We start from the raw sequence: 19237 nt of genomic DNA on the forward strand, positions 1-19237 counted from the left end.
GTCTTCAAACATGTAAACGGTAACTGCAAGAGGAAGATAATCATCTATGCTCTGGCAAGCATCGACATGCTTAAATCATAGCCAAGGTGATTAAATCAGATACTAGAAAGAACTTTCTACTGATAAAAGCAGTTAAACATGAAGCTAGAGCAATGGAGGTCTTTAAGATGGATGTAAACAAACCTCTGTCAGGAACATTTTACATATAGTCAAAGGTAATGTTGTCTAGCAAAAGATATCAGAAAGCAGAGCTGTCAGTCTCTTAACAAAATCCCAAAACAGAGTGGGAGAGCTTATGGGGTAAGAGGCTCCAGAATAGCCTTCAAGATATTCTAGCATAAAACTAACCCTGGATAAAACTGAGTCTGCCTTGTTATATAGAAATGGACTAGATGACATCTGGAAATACTTTTAAGACTTATCACCTATTTATCTCATTTACCGTACGTTCAGAAACCTCACCATGACCTGAAACACAGAACAGAAAAGATTGAGCACTCTGAAAATAGTCGGTACACATTTTGCACAGAGTGAAATGCAAGCAGATAGAGAGAACTTCTAAACCATGGATACTGGAAGAAGGAAGTAGATATACAGAGTTTCTGTTTAAAACTAAACTAAAATTAACATGACTCTGGCTTTTGGCAACTATCCATATTTGGATAACTTAGATCTGTTCAGCACACTACAAATCAGTGAACAAAGTTCTGGCTAACAAAGACTGTAGAGACTTTTTTCTTCTTTTGTGGTCATACAACCCCCCCGTTAGCTCTATCTCATTAACATCATTATGTAGCACCATTCTAGTATACCAGTCCTCTAAGAGATATGATAATGTTTCTCTGACTTTTCTGTTAGGCTAACACTTCCATTCACACACCTGTGCCTGCGCTCCTAAATTTGGGAAGTACCAAGACAGACAAAGAGTAGCTGGCAAAGCAAAGTCTAGGCAGGACCATCTAGAAAGGATGTGCTGAAGCTCTGACAAACCATATGCTCTCCTGAGCTACCTGACACATTTCAGGAGTGACAGAAGATGGCTATACACCAATCTTATTTCTCAAATATGACCATTGTCAACAAAACTCAAAAAGAAGGCTCACTCTTTCTCAGAAAGGAATGTAGTTTAAAGCCCATTAAAATGCAAAGATTTTAAAGTACTAGTAAAACAGTCTCATATTTCTGAAAAAATAGTTGTTGTTTAAAGTTATACATGATAAGCAAGTCACAGTAAAACTTCACATAGTGGCTAGATCTATCCGCTGTATGCCAAAATTGCTTGAGGACAGCCCAGTAGTAAGACTGGGTCCTACACCATGACTAGAGATAAGCAAGTCACAGTAAAACTTCACATGGAAGATAAATAAACCTTTTCAGAAGACCTCATGTTTCACCTCTTCACTTACACATCTGCAAAACCCAAGAAATTACTAACCTGAACATAAGATTAACGTTGTACCCTTCTATAATGGTTGTTACAAATATATTTGTGCAATGAGGCAAATAACCAGCAATGACAAAAGGTGCAGGTGTCTCACTCAACTACAGTGGAGAGGTGTCTCAAATTTGTTCTGACAACTTTAGTTCATCCAGTAACTACTCCGAGAGGGTGAACTACATACTTACATCCTACCGTCTAGCAGAGAAAAATATCATTTACTTCTGAGGAATATCCACATGTGCAAAGTAATATGATATCACTAGCATGTCTCATGGTACAAATCATTTGATAGAGAATTATTAAAGCTCAGTTATGGTGGGAAAAAACCCCAACAAACTACCTCATACACATAAACTCACAAAATCTGTCTAAGGTGACACTCCAGTAGGTAAATATTTAGATGTTTCAGACATAATGCTTCACAGTGAATTCTGAAACAACAGCAGCGTACTCCTAACTCCTTGTTTTACATTCTTTCTCATTCCACAGGGAAGGAAGCTCTGCACTCCTCTCATTCCCATATAGGAAATTAATCATCCTAAACTGAGTTAAGAAATTTTATGTGCCCATCCTGACAGCTCCCTTATGGACTAATGGAATAACTTTAGACTGTGTAAAAAAATCAGTTGATACAAAATCAGGAATGACAAGAGGGACATGCAGAATAACCATCATAATTCAAGAATATCCCCCTTTGGGGACAAAATTTGTACCAGATAGTATGGTAGTCTCTTCCCCTCCTCCCCCTCCTCCTTTTTTCCTTCTTTTTCATAGATGAAAGCTAATCTTTGAGAGCATAGCAGCTGCTGGAAGATAAAAAGTATAGTAAAACACTATTTGCAGTTCCTATATATTTTTTCCTTCATTCTGCTCAGAAGGAAGAAAGTGGACGGTCTTAGAATACAACTCAGGTAGAGCTGCCCAACAGAAGGGACTCATGAGGCAGAATCCAGGGTCTTTCAAGTGGGGGAATGTAGCTAAGGCACTACACTTAGTACTCAGGAAATGCAGCTATGGGCATCAGCACAAGGCCCTAGAGAAACTTCTAAAAAAAGATGAATCTTGCTTCCAGAAAAACAGAACCGTCAGCTGAAAAGGCTAAACTATGTAATTATCTTGAGTTACCTGTTTAAATAATTGCTTGAATTATGGGAGGACCTGATGTTTCCAACGAAGTCTCTTACTCTTCTCTTTAACCAGCAGTGCTTCCATTCCAGGCTGGCAGGAGATCACACATAATGGCCTCCGCTGCCAAGCTACACTCTTTATTTTCAGTAAGTCAGTCCATGTGGCAGGTGATTTCTGCAATGCCTGAAGGCAAGGTCTTGCCTCAGTGACATGCAGGGGCTCCTGGCTCGCAGCTTGTATGGGAGCTGGCAGGCTTGCCAACTGCTTCCTGACGCTGAGTTTTATGAAAGCAAGATACCTTGGCAGTACCTTTCCTTTACAAGAGGTAGCGGTTCTGGAATTGGGCTCAGATCAATCAGAGCAGTGGTCTGGCTTGAGTCTTGCCGACATCCACACAGAAAGAGATCGCAGTTCATATCCCCATCCAGTTCTAGAGTCTAATCCCCAAAGTGTACTATGAGCTCTAGCTTTAAGGCAAGCTAAAAGAGAAATAAATGTGAGGTTTCTCCTTTTGGATGAAAGGAGGATTAAGGCAGTTCGGACTAAGCTAAGAGCTCTGTATAGCCATGTCCATTGGAGCTGTTGTGTGGAAATGATATAGATTAATGTATAGTATAAATACTCTAAAACAGAAACTCTGTGTTCAGGTAGTTTACTTACAGGTTTGCCTTACCAAACGCATTGCTGCTTCATTTTCATAGAATCACTATAAGCCAAAACATGGGGGTAAAATCCAGTATCCTCTGTTACTTGCTAATGAACAAAACCAATTAAAGGGATTTTTGTGAAAGAAAAAAACCCAGACAATAGAAGAATATCCAAACTGGGATTCTACCATAGACACATTGCCCAAAACCAGGAGGCTTGGCTAGATCTATCCACTATATGCCAAAATCACTTGAGGACAGCCCAGTAGTAAGACTGGGTCCTACACCATGACTAGAGAACTGAAAATGCAACTGTTGGACAGTGCAGTGGTAAGTGAAGCTATACAGGAAGGTATAAAAAATAAGATTATACTTAAGGTTCAGATTATCATTTATGTCTTAGCTGGAATGGAATGTCAAATCTTAAATACCCTCAACTCAGGTGTGTCACACCATGTAGGTTATTTGCATTAAAACAGAACATAACCTCTGGGGGAGTAAATTCATGCCAAGAATGGAAAATATTTGATGTGGGCATTCCTGAGCTGCCAGGAGAAAGGATCACAGACCACAGAATTTTGGAAGATTTTTATTTTCTATGGGAGCCATTCCAAAAATCTGACCACTTAGTTTGCAAAGCAGAGTTGAATTATTTTGAAATTCCATATATGTCCCTGTGTCTCTGTAGTGAACAAGAGCTAAGTGTTACCAAATTTTTCCTGTGTTACAAACCTCAGCGGAATGTGGAAGGCTTGCATTCCTACACAAAAAACTGCAATTCTATCCTCATTTCCTAAGATCCATCTCAGTCCCACACAGCCCTCAAATCTGCTTCTGGTATCTCAAGAGGCGTACTGCAGAGGAGATCACATTTCTGCAGAAATACTACAGCCCAATTTTGGATTTGGAAAGAAAATTGTAAAATTTGAGTATACTCTTGAAGAACGTATGACAAAATGGATTAAAGCACTTTACTAGCCCATACAAACAGAACAAGGGTGCTGCAAACAGTTACAAACAAGGTTATGCTAGAATGCTCCTAATGGGAGCATGGTAAAAAGCTGGCAGTAGCAGCCATGGCAAGCACTGCTTCTTTTATTTTAACTAAATGTTCAGTCAACATTAAAGTACTGCATTTCAGAGTACTATGTGTTAGTCAATACATATGCTGGCTGTGAAATAATTCATGTTTCTGCCGCTATACGCTTGCCAGTCCTATTTCCTTGCTATTTGCAAAAAAGGAAGGAAAAGAAAAGCAACTCCCTCCCTTTGAGACTGCAGCTGCTTACAGATCTACATCTTCCCCTCCTTGTGCCATTCCCTCCCCTGGGTTCCTTGCCTTCTTCCTGGCTGAGATCACCTGCCACAGACTCAACCCATCCACCTTTCACCTCCCCTTGGCTTTCCCTCTCTAGCCTCTGGCTACGCCGGCACCCCCAGGGAGCTGGACGCTCCCCTGACCTAGTTCTCACAGAGCATTTTGCTCCCTGGGGCAGCTCCACCTCACTCCACCCCAGCAGTACCACACTGCCGGACGCAGCTCACTCCGCCGGACAACCAAACAAGCCAGACTCTCCAGTTCAACCACTGCTTTATCTCACTCCTCCATTTCCACCTCGACTGACCAATTGTCACTTGTGAGAGCTCTTTGTCCCTTCCGTTGACCAATACAGATTTTACTGACCTTGAATTGAAAGTGAGAAGGAGTTACAAAAGTTCAACTATGATTCCTTATCCCCGATATTGCCACTTAAATAATGAGAAATTGTGCCAAGCAGGTATGTCTTATTCACAAGTTTGCTTTTTCATAACAGATGTGAAAGTGGGACCTAACCCAAACTGTTTATAATTGTAACCTGCTTGACTTATGACATACATGGCTTTGTATCTAGCTGGTGAGTAATCTGAATATGCAAAACTAACCAATATTAGATGAATTAGATATTATGCAGCTTGAGAATTAACTTTCCTATTCCAAATGTGACCAGTATCCGTACAAATTTCTGGCAGCTTTAGGGACATCCTTCCCTTCCAATGTCTTGCATGTGTGTGCAGTTTTGATATTTTTTTTTTCTAATTTAATTCTCTTTTCAAAACACAGAATGTTGCAAAGTCCCGGCAATGCTCTTTCTTACTCAGTTGTTAAAAGTGTTGTTTATGAGCTCTGCAAAATCTTGCATGTTGAATAATATGGGCTGAACTGTCCCCAAAAATCGCAAACTCCTGTTCAGTTTTGCAGTAATCTGTCAGACCATGTGAATGGATAAAGTGCAGGTACACCTGCTTGTTTTAACCATGGCTAAATCAGGCTAATAAAGAAACAAGACTCCAGCAGTTGTTTCAAGTAAAGAAAAAAGTTCTTTGTCCAATAGCATAGAAAGTAATACTGGTTCATTTGCCTCTACCACAAGTTTCAAGAAACTGTACCAGAAGATTTATCATCAGACTTGGTAACTCTATTTATCATGATCTCCGAGGTAAAGCTTTTTCCTATTGCAAGAAGGTGTATAGTTGGCAAATACGATTGCCTACACATGATCGATGCCCATGTCTCCTATCTCTGCTGAAATATTGCGTTGCAAATCCTGTGAGAGTCGTGGAAAATGGCCGGGTTCTTTGGCCACACAGCTAAGTGGGCACGTAGCACACCCAAGAACTCAACACGCTGTGCAACAGCGACTAAATGTAGCTTTGAAATGCTTAGCCATAAGCCAGGAAGATATATGGGGCTGGAAAAAAGGAAGATAGGAATAAGCAGCAAACAGTGAAGTCTGCAAACAAATTATTGTCAGTAACCATGGTGGTTACTTACTCAGAAGTGTCAGGGTGTGGAGATATTTTGACTAGCTACCCCAGCAAAACATCATTCAAAATAAGAAGAAAACTAAAGAACTCTCAAACTGTCCTCTGCCAGTCTTTTAGACAACATTTTTTTAAGGCAGAAGCCTTTCTTGGATATCTGATTAAAAGCTCTTTAACAGGCTTTCCACACTATTCAAGTTATTCTCTGGGTAGCCCTGAAAAGCAAAATATTCTAATTATGATTGCCTATATCTCAAGGAAGTAGTAGTCAAAGCTCTCTAAAATACCTAACCATCAACCTTCAGCCCAAGCTTACAGAAACTACCTGTCAGAGTGAGACGTTTGCATCTGTTCCATTTCTGCCTTTATGCCAATGTCCCAAAACACATCTCCCACCAGAATGCCATTGCTGAGTAGGTGAGACACTTGATCAATAGGAGGTGAACTGAAATTATGCAGCCTTTGTGAAATGAGTAAACACCAGCCAGATGACAATGATGAGTTGCAATCTGCTCACCTTTGGACCAGTCTTCTCTAAAGATGAAGAACTGATGCATGACTGAATTAAAATTGAAATACTGCAAAATAATAAGTATAACTTTTAACTTGAACTCAAGTTTCATCTGTAGATAGACTGGTAGAGGAGAAATGTCCCATGAGAAATGAGACCAAGATACACTTTTCTATCCTGACTTCCTAGCAGCAACTAGAACAGGAGATAGTTCAACCGCTTTATGCAATTCTGATAACAAATCACTAATAAGTGAAAAAGTGGGAAGACTTTGATGAAAACCCCTGTGAATGAAAGTACACTTAATAGGTACTGCTCTTATGTGCACCAAGTATTTTACAAGAGAACAGAAAATAAAGTCTTTATCTCAGAAAGTTTACAGACTAAATAAATTCCAAAGAAATGCAATGATAAGATATGCGCCATGCAGAAATGTGTTAGAGCAGAAGTAAATAGAGCACTGTGAGCTCTGGGAATAATAAATTCTGGGTTTCTATGTGTGTCTCATGTTGACTGACTTTGGAGTCAAATAAAGCAACACACTGACAGAAACTTCTTTCTTATTTGGGACGTAGATCAAATCTCCTTTCTCCTGCAGATTCTCCAGGGTACTGGAGGAATGAGTTCACACTGCAGCTTCTCTTTCAACAGAGAATGTGCAGGGCTGTTCTCCCATGCCCAGCTGCCTACTTTAAGGAAAGAGTGGATGACATGCCTGTGTCAAGTCTGACTGAAAATGGCTGACTAGTTCACAAGTTGTTAAGGAGCTGACAGACAGAGAGTATCACTAAACAAGTCTTGATTCTATAAGAAACAAGGCCAAAACCAACTGACATTGTATAACTCTACCATGCTAAAAGAACAAACTATGTAGGTGGGTTTTTTCCCCCTCATACAATATTCCCCCAACTACGTACGTTTTTGACACCTATAAAGTGTTCAGCAGGGAATAAAAATAAGCATGCCTACCTGATACTTTAAAAATCTGCATAACTTGTCATTGAATGAAATTTTGTTTCCTGTAAATGTTAACATCTTTTTACCAAAATCACAGGATTAAAATGCTTTGTTTCTCATCAGGTGCATACTGAAAGTCAAAAAAGCCAAAGTCTGATGATAATACTGACAAAATCAGATAAAAACATGCTTCACTTCACTTATATAAACTCATGTAATTCTCAGCCCACGTGCGAGACAAGTTTTCAAAATGTCTCCAGTTATACTGAATCACAGATATAAAAAACTATTATGTTTGTTTAATTATGTTGCGTTGAAAGCATAAAGAAGTTCATGACAACATTTTCAAAAGCATCAATTAATTGATACTTTGGGCTGGGGGTGAGATGGAAGCTGACAGACCTCCAGTTTTAATCAGTCATGCGTTGCAACACTGTCTTGTTCATTACCAGCAGAGAGTTGACTTTCACTCTTGCACAACCTCCAGAGATAGATCTCTAATGCAAAAGACACAGTGATTTCTTTATCAAATCAAAGACATGATGACAGGACTTCCTTTATATAGTAAGACAATAAAGAAAAGAGATTTCTCTTGTCACAACAGAAATTTAGGAAGAGCAAAGATGCTAATGAAGTGCAGAGAAAAGCTTGTTGGAAATGGACAGGTGAACCTATGTGCTTGGGGAGACATTGTACATGGAAGGAGATGGAAGGATCTTCTAGACATTACTTTATGCTGAAGATTGCTGCTGTCACAAGTCCTCTGCTAGGTTTCTACACTGAGCACCAATGCCCAAGGGCCAGGACTTCGGGGCCAGCCTGCTCAGCTATCCGTACCTACAATAGACATACAAAAAAAGGACAGCCTCCTTGCACCTTTTTGATCTTGTATATCTCTGGCTAAAGACAGTCATCTTTTGCAGAATTTTTTCTTTAGCTTTCACTGGTGAGCAAGAGATGTGAGGCGAACGATTAATTCCTTTTCAGGGATGCAATAAATTACACCTCTCCTGGGACAAAAGGTTTAAGCCAGGGTAAAACCCAATTTTATTAAAGCTACTCCTCAATTCCCAAAGCATATGTCTCCTGTCTCAGGACACAAACTTACTCAAAATTATTTTGCCCAGTCATATTAATGCATACAGCATATCCAACATTTCACACTACTGCACGTCAACATACCAGTTCTATTAATATACATCTGAAAATAAAGACAGATTACAGAACTGATAAACTTTCTATCCTTTGAAAACATGGGAAGATTTTAAAAAAAGCAATTAGATTTAGCATGTATCAACAGCATACTTGTCACACAATGAAAAACCAAAAATGTTAACTTTTTTCCTTTAAAAAGTGTAGATATTGGCAAACGCTCATTTTTAGTTTTGAATCTGTACTTGTTCCTGCTTGGTTATGTGTAAGAATTAGATTTTAGAAACAAATGTTCTGCATTCAACTTGAAGAGACACTGTTACGAAATGTATTGAAGCCCCAAAATTACTAATAGACAAGTTCCACCCATGTGGGGTTCTTCTGAGATTATTTGATAAAGTAATTTTGTATTTCTTAACCTGGGATGAAACTGGACTGTGCACACACAAAAACTAGAATCTACTTTCTAACACTCCTTACATATTCACCCACAGATGCACCAATCCAATACTTAAAGGCTTATAAAAATCTCACTATTGGTTCTTTTATAACCTCAAGCAAGTAAAAAGAAACAAAGGATGATGGCCCATAGGTGAAGGATGATTGTGATTAGAAGAAAGGAAAAGGGGTGGAGATTGCATCACAACAGTTTGAACAAGGTTTGTTTCCTTTGTGATCAAAACAAAATGAAACCCAAGATTTCTCCCTTCGGGATTAACACACCCTAGTACCTGCTAGAACCTCCCAAACAATCTTCCCACCCACATAAGCAAACAAAAAAGCTGTTTATATAACAATGATGCAAGGAAAAAAATTGCACAGGAGAGCAATGCCTTATATGAAGAAGAGACAACATCAAGAGACACGCAGACATTCATTTTTGTGCCAAAGTAAAATGTTCCCTTTGAGCATGCCTGATGTCAAGAGATTGCTGGAAGTTCAAAAGCTCAATCTCATGAACTTGTATGAATATGATCTTAAAAAGCTGGGAAAAAGATATTGATTTATCAAATGTTTTCTTGGACCACAAAATGCCTTCAACAAAAGCTAGTCTGCTTTGAGTTGTTTCACTGTTTGCTGTTGGTGTCTGTGTAGTACCTGAGACTTTGAGACTGATCAGCAGGTGACCCGAGAAGGAGATATATTTGATCAGATCACAGGGCCAGGATTCTTTCAAGGAACAGCTGACAGTGAGGTACAATGTGACAAGCACGGGTGGTCTTAAATTTATTTCTCAAGTTATATTCCCTGGCCTCCAAGGTTCCCATCTAACTCACTACAGTCACTGGCACATGGCTGCTTGGACTGGGTGGAAACATCTATATGCTGCCATCTCCAGGCAGCGGCCTCGGTGATCCTTACAGATGTCCCCCACAACATTGTGCACAAACACCTGATTGCAGCTACCTTTACCTGCGGGAAGTGCAACCTGGGGACCACAGAGGGAGAAATGTTCCTTTCAGAAGACAAACACAAAGTTTTGTGGAGACATAAGGAATGGACAGGAAATCGAAATACAGGGACAGACTGAAGCATTTGCTTGTAGAACAGCCCCAAGAAGCTCAAGAACATACAAATGGCTGCTGTGATTCCATGTGTAGGCTGACAGCTTTGCAGCTGTGACAAGATTAGCCAGGTTGAAGTCTCAGCTATACGTGAGTCACGGAGAGGGATGTATGGGAGCTCTTCAGACCATATGAATCAGCAGCAGCACCAGGGAAGCAGAAACTCAAACATTAAGTTCTGGAGGAAGCAGAATGCAGCATGATGACAGCTGAAATGGCTACGAGTCTCAGCTCCTCACCACAAGTTTGTCCATATTCCTGTTGCTAAGTGAAAAAATCCTCACATCTTGGTAGGCTGAGGGGGAAACCCAGACTTTTTTGGAAGAAGGAGAAATGACAAAGCACATGCCTGTGCTTCGTTAAAGGAAAGGATATAGATGAATAATTTCCAAAAAGACTGAGATGATCAGAAGAGTAGACAAGGCTTTGCTGTGTTACATCTACACTGGATGTTTTCCCAGAAATTCAAAGTACTTCAGGAGGGAGAAAGTCACCTGGCCAGAACAGGTTAAACATTACTTTGTGCTGAAGATATGGGTGCACATAGATGGTATCTGCCCTGGAAATTCAGCTCTTCACCTCACAGTTTTATACTAAAGGTATCTCACTGAATGCTCTAGCTATCTGGCTGAGTTAATATATCCTAAAGAGCAAAACACTCCAGCTCCCCTTCACTCTGGCACACAATACTGCTGGTTCCTGCTGCCTGCTCTTCTCCTTAAATGATGTTTTCCTTCCCAATTCGACACCCATCCCACAATGACAACTCTCTCAGACAATAGACTCAAAACTGCTGGCTTGGCTGCTTTCTAAAAGTGTTTTCTGTGGAAAAATTAGCCACCAGGAATGGCAGGAATCCTCTGGCTGAGCCACTGGTCATTGTAGGGAAATTTAATTTCCTGTTTTGCTGGTCAATGCCACAGTCCTAGCCACAACAAAAGTTAACTTTCTTTAAAAAGAAATTATAAAAATAATAATCCATGAGAGATTTCATATGTCTTTTGGCAGCAGAAACAGACCTGCATATCATGATAAATTAAGGGCTCTTTATGATTGTCTAGTACCCTGTAAAACAGGATTTGAATCACCACTGCACACTTGCAAACAGCAAGCTGTGAGAGGCAGCACGATGTTAACCATTATTCTGGTGAAAATTCAGGTTTTATAGAGACTGGGAAAATAACAGAAGATTGGTGAGGAGGATTATAAACATGCTCAGGTGACCTGCAGCTGAGGTGCAGAAAAACATATATATCATACTAATTGTTGTTTAGCCCCGTGTGCTGGACAAGTAGAACATCTGCGTTTCGATAATACGGGCCTCTGATAGACTTCGCAGCACCCTATCAAACCTGCTTGAGTTTCCTGCCCTGCTATGGGAAAGATCAAAGCACAGTGGTAAACTACACCTGCATGAATCCCTGAAATACAGGTGAAAACAGCAGGTTCAGTGATCTTCTAGCATGGACTGAGCTCCGCGGTGCCTGTGTCCCTGCATGCGTGCCTCTGCCCGAGTGTTGCTTCAGGGATCCCCTGCTTGGTGAGGTAACAAAAATAAATATACTCTTTGCATTTCATTCGTGGTTTTGTGGTTGTTCCTGCCTGTGCAGGCTCATGCGGAGACTCAGTCCTAAGTAGCCACTATTTTATCATTCTGCCTATTATATTTATGAACTTGCTTCTGCAATGGAACCCAGCCAGCTATGTCCCTCACCAACACAGCAGGTAGAAAATGCCTATTATCTTACTTGTTTCTGAAAGCTAGACCACTTACAGCTTATACAGGTAATTAATTCTCATGCTGAAGACACATAAGTAGACAGGCAATGGCACTAGCCACTTCATGGCTTTCTTTTACTAATTACCGCTACTGGAGCAAGAATAAGCTGCTTGCCAGGTGATTACTCACAGAAGCCTCACTGGGGTTCTGCATCAATTCTCTCCATTTTCAACATGTCCCAGTGCTGTTATTTGCATCTTGATTCCCCCCCTTTCCCCCCATATATAAAACCTCACCAGTCTCCAGGCAAAGTATGAGCCATTAACCACTACCCTTTGAGCCCAATGATCCAGCCAGTTATTAACCTGCAGAGTAGTCTACCCATCAAGACCGTAATGTCCCAAGTAGCATAGGAGGACGGTATTGCTAAAGTCAAGGTAGATGACATCCATCACTCTCCCTTCATTCGTAAATCTAGTTGCTTCACCATAGAAGACAGTCAGTCAAACATCATTTATCTTTGGTGCATCCACGCTTGCTATTCCAAATCACCTTCTCCTCCATGCTCCAAGAAACAATCTTTGCTAGAAATGATCTTTCTTTCTAAAACAGATGGAGCATTTACCTTTCTTAAGTTACCAAGGATCTTTGATATCCATGACCTTTCAAAGATGATAGTGTGTGATACCACTATGACATCATTCAGCAAACTTAGATGCTTCCCTTCTGGTCCCATGCACTTGTATGGGTTGGGATTTCTTAAGAGATCCATGACTCAATCTTCTTCTACTACTGGTAGTTTGATGACACAGAGGCTTGGAAGACTTTGTTGGTGGAAACTGAGGCAAAGCAGCATGGAGTACCTCAGCCTTACCTGTATCTACAGTCACTGAGTCACCCACCTCATTCAGCAACAGGCTGCATTTATTCATTTACTACTAACGTAGCAGTAAAAGCTCTTCTTGTTTCCCTTGATGTCCCTTGCAAATATTGACTTGACTTCAGGTAAGCTTTGGCTTTCCTAACACTATCCCTACATGCCCCTGCAATGTTTCAAACTTTCTCTTTTGTAGCCCATTCCTGCTTCTACCTCTTGTATGCTGCTTTTTTTGCACTGGAGCTTAATCATGGGTTATCTGGTTAGCTAAGCCAGTCTCCTGGCTTGTTTTCACGAGTATGAGGATGAGCTGTTCTTGTGCTAAGAGGAGGTTGTCTTTAAAGACCTGACATGCTAGGTTTTTCAAGCCAAAGCAAAACAATACATGCTATTTTTGTCAGGGCTTAAACTTCCAAAATTTAATTACCTGAATTTAGAAATTTCCAGGTGTTAACAAGGTACTGACTCCAGCCCTAATGGAAACTTATGTATTGTGCTATGTGAAAAATCTCTAGCCTTGCACGTAAAGTCTCATGCAACACACTTAAAACATTGCTACAAGAGTCATTGACTGTTACATGTGCCTACACACTAGTCACATCTCAGTTTGCAGAAAGAAGTTTTCAACATTTCCTGCTTCCAATGCATTGAGCTCATCACATAGCAGGGTAGATGACAGAAAACAAGGGTGTGGATCTGAGACCTGTGATTATTAGCCGAGAGTGCTGGTGCAAAGCAATGAACTTCTGGGGCTCGAAACCAAGGAGAAGGCAGGAACCGAGGATGAGGAGGAGATGTCTGTGATGCAGCTGAAGCAACAAGTGTAGTAATTGGTAGACAACTCTGACTGGAAACCAATTCTCAATGTCTTCCTGTTGTCACTACAGCTATGAAATCCAGAGGGCTTATGGGGATTGCACCTTCCACTAATACATGCACAATGGAACAGGTCCAAAAGGCTTAGGTGCTGCAGGTGAAACAGGCTGGGGCCAAAAAAAATCCCCTTTCAGTTTGTTTTTACCCAAAGCAACATCAAAAAAAGAAGATATTTCAGAAAAAAAAAATTGTTCTCTTGCTACATCATTATGGTTGCACAGCTGAGGCTGCAAACATTTGGAAAGGCTGTAGTCTGATCAGCCTTAACCCTCCCTCCTTTCTCTTCTCTTGTCTTATTAATAAGCCTTATCTCATGACTCTAATTGTGAGAATTAGCTTATTTTTTCCCCGCAGGACTCATTAACATTTATATTGAGTTTGCATCCAAAACGCCCCAGTTACACTAACTACTACAAAAGCACATAAAGTAAGTGCTACCTATATATGTGAGAGGACAAAGCACACAGAAATTAAAGGGGGCATTTACAACATACAAGAAAATTATTCCTATGAGAGCAGTTGCATGGCATATTCCTTTCATGACTATCTTTTTTAAACAACCAGTTTTCTTTAAGATCTTCATTGAGGAGTGACATTGTAGTGCAGCAAGGAGAGGAAGAAAAGTAGGGGAGCCAAAAACATGGAAGGGACTTAGACTGGCTGCTGGAATATTGAATCAACAGCAGAGCAGAACAGTTAGGAGGAGGTCCAGATGTCACAGGACATAGGGTAAATATAATCAGCTTCTGAATTTTAGAGCCCCCAAATGCCGGAGGCTATTACATTTTCGGGCTATCAAATACGTGGGGCAGACGTTACTAGGTTTGATCTCATCCTGGGCTATTTTGCTTTCAGAAAGGAGCTTGAAAGCCCTGGAAAAGGCTTTAGTCTTGTTCACTGCAAGTTTCCTCAGTGCAGAACAGAAAAAAAAGAATTTGGAAATAACTTTATACTGTCTTGGAGGCTCTCTAAAGCATCCAAGGAAATGATCTATCAAAGAAATAAAATTGTTGCATGTATACTGTAGGAAAAAAATGTTTCCACTAAACAAACATATTTATTGTTTTAAAAATCAAATGTCACTTACAGCTGACACCCAATCAACAGCAAAAGAAACCATCGCTAGGAAAATACCTTCTCCTGGCTACTACAGTTACATAAACACATAGGTTAGATACTGAATTATGCTTTGGATAAAGGCAAGTCCAGGCTACAGGTCCTGGAAGAACACAAAGAATCTGCCTTTGTTATAAGCACTAATGAAGTGGAAGACATGGCCCATGACCTACCTCCCAAAGCTAAGGTCTTACTGTGGTCCAACTTCAATGAATGCAAAGGTGCAGCATGATTGTGGGGATGTGATTAGGCCTGGTGTCCATTACTACATGTGAGTCTGTGCTATCAGCTAGAATTGAGTGAGTCAGACTTAAAATAATCACAGAAGCTATTCAAACAAGCAGTCCCACCCCAAAGTGGTATATCGCTTCCCCAAAAGCAACAGTTTCTCTTCTGGTAGGATGTTTAGCCGCTTCTTTATCGCTTGGCTACCTCCTTTCCTGTCTTTGGTATGCCACAGATTGCTAGAAGCAAAGAGAACCTCCCTACTCCCCCACATTTGATCATCCCTAATTACCTTCCCCAACCCATTAAACAAAATCCTTTCTTTGGAAACCTGGGGTTTTTGCTGTATCAGAATTGCTTCTCTATTTCTGTCATGCATACACAGACACACAAAATGTTCTTAGATCATTAAGATGCAAAACACATTGACCCTGAGCCAGTGTTTTCAAAAGCAGTGTTTCCCGAGCCAGCTTTTCCTGAAGCCAGTGCTTCCTGTGGGCTGCCTAGGAAAAAAAGGTTTATGGAGCCAATTTCTGCAAAGCCTGATGTTCCAGTCAGTCAATTGTGTGCAACTATTGCTACATATTCCTGGCTCAGAAGCCTTCACTGTGCCATGCCTTCGCTGCAGCCTCTGCACCACCAGTTGCACCTCAAACCAGAAGATGTCTTTCTCCTCCTTTTCTTGCAAAGTAACACAGCTGTAACTAACCCCAAAATTTTCAGAACTGCCATAAGTCTCAAGAGCTAGAACCAGCATTATCAGTCACGTCCCCTGAATATCATAGCACTATATTTCCCCTCCTATGTAAGGTGTTCAATGGTGAATTAATTTACTGAATAGGCAGTAAAGTGTGTGTGTGTGTGTGTTTTAGGGGAAGTCAGGAAAAGGTGGAGACGGAGGAAGAGGAGGAAGGGAGGAGGATGACAAACCTGGGTCTGGTTCCTGCACAGGCTTCCTTGTGCACCCAGCTGCCATATTCCCTGCTCCCCAGATCCCAGCTGTAAAGTGGGAAGCACACCTCAGCAAGGTGTTGCAAATATAAACACACTGAAAGACTGTGTGAAGTTACACACCTATAGCAGTAAGCCATGTAAACAGATCAGGTAGGAAGGAACAGTACCTATTCTTGTAAAATAGGATAAAGTATAAGTACTGAAGAGGGTGAGGCAGCTGGGGCAGGGAAACAGACCAGACAGGAATGGGGACATTCCTACCAGGAATGAGATTCCTGGCTCATACAGGACTCTTGTATGTTATTGCTTCCTTCTGTCCCAATCTGTGTGTGGAACAGGAAGGGAGGGGAAATAGCATGTAATTCGGAACACAGTGCTAGACCCAGACTTACCAAATCTGCCTTTGATAAGCTTCCTGAACTTTCTAAGGCTTTACTTCCTCACTGCTTCCTCAGCCATGGATGGTATTTACCAGTGGCTCAGTGCTGCTTTCACATGTCACACAGCAGGGTAAAACCGCCTTCTCCTCCAACCATATGGTGCTTGAAAGACTTCACTAATCTAGCAGGTACATCTACTAACATTTCATTCATTTCTTTGCTACCCCTTTCAGGCCAATCTTAATTTCCTTTTTGCTCACACTCAGTAATATTCTGCTTTACTTCTCTAGCCTTTTCTTTCCTATTAATGAGGAAATCCTAATTAATCCCCTCCTGGGAGTCTACCACTTTCAAAACCGCTCATGTACAGCAGGTTAACAATAACTGAATGGCAAGGTTTAGTCCGTGAAATTTAACACTCAAGCTGAAAGCAAAGATTTCAGACATCATTGTGGCAAATAGCTAATATATAAAATGATGAGGAGACATATGTGATATATCAAAGGATGCTATATTAGGTTTCTGGAAGTAAATCCCAAGAAAAGCCTTTTCAGTCATTGCCAAGCTTTTTTGCTTTCCTCATCCTACACAAGCCAATGATTGGGAAACACCCATACCAAGGGAGACACCTAAAGCCAGACAATCATTAAGCATGACACTGGGCGTTCCTTCATTGGAGTGCTAGGTGTGTGAGAGCCCCATTTAGAGAAAGATATAAGATAGCAGTTTATTTGTAGAACAGCGGAGCCCTTGCCACAGTCCTTGTCTAAAGCTTTCAGCAGGCATGGTCAGGTGAGCACTCAGGCTCTAAGCAACCTTCTCCATCCCCCTCACCATCACACCGCACTGTAAAGCCAGCCTTTTTCTAGTCACTGCAAGACTTTCTACTAACGATCACATCAAGATAGCGTAGTGACAGGACAAGGGGTAATGGGTTTAAGCTGAAGGAGGGTCGATTTAGATTAGATGTTAGAAAGAAATTCTTTACTGTGAGGGTGGTGAGGTACTGGAACAGGTTGCCCAGAGAGGTTGTGGATGCCCCATCCCTGGAATTGTTTAAGACCAGGTTGGATGAGGCTTTGGGCAACGTGGTCTAGTGGAGGGTGTCCCTGCCCGCAGCAGGGGGGTTGGAACTAGATGATCTTTGAGGTCCCTTCCAACCCAAGCCATTCTATGATTCTATGAGATCCAGAATTAGGACACTTCAAGACAGACATTATGTTCCCAGTCAGAACAGGTATCACAGACAGACAACATTTAAGATTTGGGCTTTTTTGGCAAAAGTATACCTTTGGTTTTGTGGTTCATTCTTTAGGATGCTACATGCCAACTGTTCTACAAAACGCTCACATAAATGAGAAGACAACAGCTTGAGAAAATAGTAGATTGACTCGGATTTTAAACAGTACAGGGCTGGAGAGCAGGCATCAGTAAAGTGCAGGCATCAGTTAAACCAACCTCGCAGTAATGTAAACATCAAGACAAGACAGCTTCTCCTGCCTACATTTTTTTTGGTTATAAGTAATAAATCACAGTTTAAAAACCACTCCACGCACACTTTACACTGGTAAAACAGCTTTCCACTAGTGATTAATACAACGCAAAGTCAACTCCACCATCAGTTAAGTTTTAGAAGGAAACTACCACATTTCAGGGTGTATGTGTTTGTTGTGTTTGATATGAACTAGAGGCTAGTTAGTCCACAGGACCAACAGTGTGTTGCATGAGCATTACAACTCTCGCTGCAGTTTAGGATGATAGAAAAAGAGCAGTTTCAGGTCCCAGGATTATAAAACTTCACACACAAGCCTAATGCATACAACCTGTTCAATGGAGATTAAGACCGCCATAAAACTAGCTTAATAAGTAATGTTGCAACTACCTATTTGTTTTCAATATTGAGCCAATTAAGGTAAACATTTAAACCTTACCTTCATTCCTTTAGTAATTCCATTTTTCTTATAGATTCCACTTTTTAAGAGGTTATTCTGTTTCTGATGATGATGATGTAGATGTCCGTTGCAGACAGCACTGGGATTAGCCATCTGTTTAAATTAGTCAGATTCTCAGTTCTTAAGGGTGTCTTGGGTCTTTCTACTGTAAAAAAGACAGTGGGTTGAGCAGATAAAGTTCTTGGTTAAGGCCTGAAAGGTATCCAACTGGTCTGTCAGGATTTTCCAGGATGAGAGGAGGAACTATCTTTTGCAATATCTTAGAAATTTAAAACTGTTTCTTTCATACACCTTCAGCCCCAGTAAGCTAGAACGTGAAACACATAGCAGAAGGTGTGCTCTTAAAACCTCTGAAAAATACTGCTCATTGCTGGCTATTGTACGAACACAGCTTCTATGAGTCAACAAGACTGCTGCAGCTATCAAGTGGGTGGATTCAGAGGCGGAGACACTTAAAGATATATTACCTCTTAAATATCTCCCAGTGAGGAACATTACTTTTTTTTTTTTTTTCCCTCCCGATTACACTCAACATAGACCTACGTTACTCCATTTACAGTAATAAAATGTTTTGAAAACTTAAACAGAGTAATCTTTAATGTTACATGTTCATGATGAACATGGTTCATCTTGCTAGGAGTATATTGGCTGAAAAAAGTAGTATTTCACTGAGTAGAACAGAATAACTGGGTTTTTTCTTTTCTTTTTTTTTTTTTTTTTAAATCTCTTCTTACATAGGTAGCATGATAGACACAACATTAACCCTGGAAGGAAATGGAAAGCATTTTAGTATTAAATGACATTTTATCAATATATTTGGCCCCATCCTACAAATGCATGCACAGGTGTTTAATAAAGTGAACTATCCCTTTAAATTCAATTTGGCCAGTAATGAAATAAATGGCATGCTATCATAATTAATGAGAAATAGACT

General features: G+C 40.6%; 1 protein-coding gene across 9 annotated transcripts in view; it reads right to left on the bottom strand.

The window, feature by feature from the left end:
- The window catches only part of SPTLC3 (serine palmitoyltransferase long chain base subunit 3), a 203407-nt gene that overhangs the window by 64609 nt on the left and 119561 nt on the right, over positions 1-19237 (bottom strand). For all 9 annotated transcript variants that reach the window (XM_054822632.1, XM_054822627.1, XM_054822630.1 and 6 more), the window contains one exon: positions 18283-18448. In XM_054822632.1, the coding sequence (XP_054678607.1) occupies positions 18283-18396 (114 nt within the window). In that variant the 5' untranslated portion in view covers positions 18397-18448. The remainder of the gene's footprint in view (positions 1-18282; positions 18449-19237) is intronic.

This window comes from Grus americana, chromosome 3 (genome assembly GCF_028858705.1).
Source record: "Grus americana isolate bGruAme1 chromosome 3, bGruAme1.mat, whole genome shotgun sequence".
NCBI lineage: Eukaryota > Metazoa > Chordata > Aves > Gruiformes > Gruidae > Grus > Grus americana.